The following is a 4548-nucleotide window of genomic DNA, read 5'->3' as shown; positions in this document are numbered from 1 at the left end:
ACAGGAAAGTGTCCAGGTGGGTTTGAACATCTCCAGAGATGGAGACTCCACACCCTCTCTGGGCAGCCTGTCCCAGGGCTCTGACACCCTCACAGTGAAGAAGTTTTTCCTTCAGTTTGTCTGGAACTTCTGGTGTCCCAGTTTGTGCCCATTGCCCCTTGTCCTGTCACTGGGCACCACCGAGAAGAGCCCGGCCCCATCCATTTGGCCCCCACAGTTCAGATCTTTATAGACACTGATCAGATCCCCTCTCAGGCTGCTCTTCTCCAGGCTGAACAGTCCCAGCTCTCTCAGCCTCTCCTCACACGGGAGATGCTCCAGCCCCTCATCATCTTTGTGGCTCCAGAAGGTCCCTGTCCCTCTTGAACTGGGGAGCCCAGAACTGGACGCAGTTCTCCAGATGTGGCCTCACCAGGGCAGACAAAATCTCAGCCCCTCTGCTACCTGAGGATAAGCTGGAACTCAAGGGGGTTGATTTTCTGCCAAGTCTCTCTTGACTTTTCATGCAGCAGTTTGGTACCAACACAAGGTGGCAGCTGGGCTCCTCATTTCTGTTTGCTGATGGCTGCTGAGTCCATCACCCGTGGGGCAGTTTCTGGGTCTCTGCCCTGAGTTACCCTGGACTGAGAGCCAAGGTGGACCCTCCTGCCTGTCCTCTAAGCTCAGTTCAAAGGGGACTGAACGTTTGCCAATCCCTACATCAGCCCCACCTTAGATAAAGAGTAGTTTTGTGCAGTTATCACCACCCAGCTCTGCTGTGGAGAAAGAAGAGCTTCTGCTGACGCTTAGAAGCACCATGAGGTCTCCTGGGGCTGGGAAAGATGGATAAAAATTCTGGCAAAGTGATGAATTGAGATATTATGCCCTTGTATCGGCGTTGGTTGGGCTGTGCTTTGCTTCCCCTTGTTTCACCTTGAAGCCTTAACAGTCTCATCAGTAAGGAAACATGGCAAGTCTTTCAGATGTCTCCTCCTGAAGACCAGAGAGGCTTTTCACTGCCAGAGTGAGTGTTGTATCAGGTCTCTGATGAGTTGAGGGCTCTTGCAGAGCTCCCTGGATCATCATCTCCCTGTTGACTTACGGAGGGTTTGCTGATGGCCACGTCTGTGGGGTTATAAACTGGTTTTGCAGTAAATGGAGCTCTGGCAGCTCTGTCTGCTTTGATTCCTTCCTTCTGATGAGTGCTATTGGGATGTAATTTAATTTGGGAGTTTAATTTATGGATGTGAATGGCTCATTTGGGGAAGAAGCCATTCTCTGTGGAGCAAGGTGGTGATACAGCTGCTGAATCATAGAATCCCAGACTGGTTTGGGTTGGAAGGGATCTCAAAGCTCATCCAGTCCCAACCCCCCTACCATCAGCAGGGACACCTTCCACTAGACCAGGTTGCTCAAAGCCTCATCCAACCTGGCCTTCAACACTTCCAGGGAGGAGCAGCCACAGCTTCTCTGGCCAACCTGGGACACTGTCTCACCACCCTCAGAGCAGAGAACTTCTTCCTAATATCTCATCTCAGTGGTGAATGGTGGGACCTGACTGAGCAGTTGGGCCTTGTTTCTGCTTTTCTCTCTCTCACAAAAACTTATCAAAAAGCAGAAGAGGTTTGTGGTGAGAAGAGCTGAGGAGCTGTTTGGAGCTCTGTTTTCAATTGTTAATTGACCTTGTTCTTTATTAGGGATTGTGTTTCTCCAAAGCCATCAGTTCTCTTCCTCTTTTAGCACAGCTGATCAGAAGAGCCAGGATGTCACATCGCACCATTCATCTTTTCCGGAAGGGACTTCGGCTTCATGACAACCCAACACTGCTGGCTGCTCTGGAGTCCTCGGAGGCTGTCTACCCTGTCTACATCCTGGACAGAAAGTTCATGACGTCCGTGATGCACATAGGTGCCCTGCGGTGGCATTTTCTGCTGCAGTCCCTGGAAGATCTCCAGAAGAATTTGTGTCAGCTGGGCTCTTGCTTGCTGGTTATTCAAGGAGAGTATGAGTCTGTTCTCCGAGATCACGTCCAGAAGTGGAATATCACCCAAGTGACTCTGGATGCGGAGGTGGAACCATTTTACAAGGAGATGGATGCCAACATACGATGTCTGGGAGAAGAGCTGGGCTTTGAGGTGCTTTCTCTGGTGGCCCACAGTCTTTACGATACCAAACGGTAGGTTTGTTTTAGTTTTAGCAAGAATCAGGGAGAAAAGACCAAGTATTTGGGTCTTTCTGGATGCTAATGTGTTCCTTCTGAGAAAATTGGACTATCTGAGGTGAACGTGGCACTGTTTGCTGGAGAAATTTTGTGTGTTGGGCTGCTGGAAGTATCAGAAGAGATTTTGTGCTGGTGGTGGGATGTTGGGCTGTGATTTGAGCCTGAAGGATTTGTTAATTTTTTTCCTTTTGGGTGGTTTAATTAACTTTAAAATTTACATTAACTACTTTTTTTAAACAGAGCAGAATAAGTTCTTTAACACATTTAATAGGACTTTATATAAATCTTTTGTGTCAGATATTTTGTTAATCTTTCTAATTGACTTCCACTGGTGTCTGGATACACTTGGATCCAAGTTGTTGTCCAGAGCTGAATGACTGAAGATACTGAAATCAATAAGAATATTAGAATCACAAAATCATTAAGGTTGGAAAAGACCTCTAAGATCATCAAGTCCAACTGGCAACCCAACACCACCATGGCCACTAACCCATGTCCCTCAGCACTATGTCTACACGACTCTTCAATCCCTCCAGGGATGGGGACTCCACCACTGCCCTGGGCAACCCCTTCCAATGCCTCAGAACCCTTTCAGCAAAGAAATTCTTCCTCACATCCCATCTAAATAGGGAGGTAATCAGTAGTAGCTAAAATAACCTTAACAGTACAGTCCTGGAAAGGCTCTAATTTACATAAATGAATGGATAATTTGCCATCTTGCATCCAAACTCTCTGTTTGCACAGGTGGTTGCTCACATGGACTGTTATTTAATACCCTGAACCTGGGTTTTTTGTGATCAAGCTGCCTCTGGCAGCCCCAGAGGTGTCCTGCACCTTGTCCTCTGCTGTCCTGGCTCTGTCTGGCTGTACAGAGCTGCCCAGTTGTAGCCATGGCTGGAATCCTGCTCCCAATTTTGTAGTCTCAAGTCCTGAGAGACAGTTCTCAGGATGGATGTATGCTCATCCAGGGAAGTTTTACTTGTAAAATCAGTAATTCCCATGTTCAGTTGCATCACCTGGGGCTGTTCCAGCCTGTGCTGTCACTGTTCTATCTGCTGGCAGCTCCAGCTTCCTTCTTGGTTTATATTATTGTGGAAAATGATCTTGTTTTTTTAGGATTTTAGACCTGAATGGTGGGACTCCTCCATTAACATACAAGAGGTTCCTTCACGTTCTGTCTCTGCTCGGGGATCCTGAGGTGCCTGTCCGAAACCTCACAGCTGAAGACTTTGAGTGAGTAACATCAAATTGCAGATCCTTTTTCTCTACCCAAAAGAAGATCCAGGGCCAAATGGTAACGGGGTGTTTTAGATGTTTTGTTGGACAACTTCTACACATGGAGGGTTATGGATGGTATGTGCAGGGGATGTGATTCTGCTGTCAGGGTGAGCAGATGAGGGGTGGTGTGATCCAAAGGCTTAAGCTTTTGTGAGGCACATTGAGACAAACTTTTGATGTATGTGAGGGATGACTAAGGAATTGGAGGTCTCTTTCTCAGAAGTGTTGCTCTAGATTCTTCTCAAATCAAGATTTAGGGGAGGAATTGGATGAACCACTGTAGGTTGTTTTATGCAGGAAGTTTGATGGAATAATCATATTGTTCCCTTCTGGCTTTAAATCTTTTCTCTCCTCCCCTCTGCTGTGTGGGAAGGAGGGACCAAGCTCATGTCTCCCAGGCTTTAAGAAGAAGCTCAAAGTCAAGGTTGTCTTATGTTTATCTCTGCATGAGGAGAGGTCAGTGACCCAAAGGGAGGTAAGATTGGGGTAGAGAGCTGGTCACTGGGGATGGGACTGGGGATACTTGGGATTTCTGTGTCAGGTGCCTCCTGCGTGGCCTCAGCTCTGTGTTGGTAACCTAGGCTTGGGTCTTCCCATCTTGGGGGAGTCCTGTTAATTCCTGATAGTCCAAGGGTAGGGCCTGTGTAAATATTGGGATATATCAGTTCATATGTTTTTTCTTGAACTGTTTTTTTTTTCCCTTTTTTCTCTAATTTGTTTTTTTTACACTTTTTAAATTAATGATGGTGAGAGATAAGTGGTTCACGTGCTTCCCAGCAGGCCTGTGTTATGTCAGTGCTCTGAGAGCTGCACTGGCCCCTTCTTCTGTAAGTGTCTGCAACAGAGCTGAGCTCAGTTTTTGTCAGGTAAGTAGAAAGATCTCTACTGATATCTGAGTTCATTCGTGGTTTTTAAGAAGTCTGCATACCACTGACACTTCCTTCAACCTCTTCTTCTGTGTTTTAAAGGGGGGGAATGATGCCTTGGGGAAGCCTCAGCAGCTAAGGCTGCAGAGGAGTTGTGGGGGGGGGACTGCTCAGAGGTGTGGGCTTGGAGATCCTCCACTTTGG

General features: G+C 47.2%; 1 protein-coding gene across 1 annotated transcript in view; it reads left to right on the top strand.

Annotated features, from left to right (window-relative positions):
• The first annotated feature begins 1733 nt into the window (after positions 1 to 1733).
• LOC104522095 (cryptochrome-1) overlaps positions 1734 to 4548 on the top strand; it is a 12703-nt gene continuing 9888 nt past the window's right edge. Inside the window, exons 1-2 of the mRNA XM_010164289.2 lie at positions 1734 to 2155; positions 3317 to 3433. Of these exons, the coding sequence (XP_010162591.1) occupies positions 1743 to 2155; positions 3317 to 3433 (530 nt within the window). The 5' untranslated portion in view covers positions 1734 to 1742. The remainder of the gene's footprint in view (positions 2156 to 3316; positions 3434 to 4548) is intronic.

The sequence above is a fragment of the Antrostomus carolinensis genome, unplaced genomic scaffold, assembly GCF_000700745.2.
Source record: "Antrostomus carolinensis isolate BGI_N321 unplaced genomic scaffold, ASM70074v2 scaffold28013, whole genome shotgun sequence".
Lineage (NCBI taxonomy): Eukaryota > Metazoa > Chordata > Aves > Caprimulgiformes > Caprimulgidae > Antrostomus > Antrostomus carolinensis.
The sequence above is the reverse complement of the archived record's forward strand: the minus strand, read 5'-3'. Positions and strand labels throughout refer to the sequence as shown.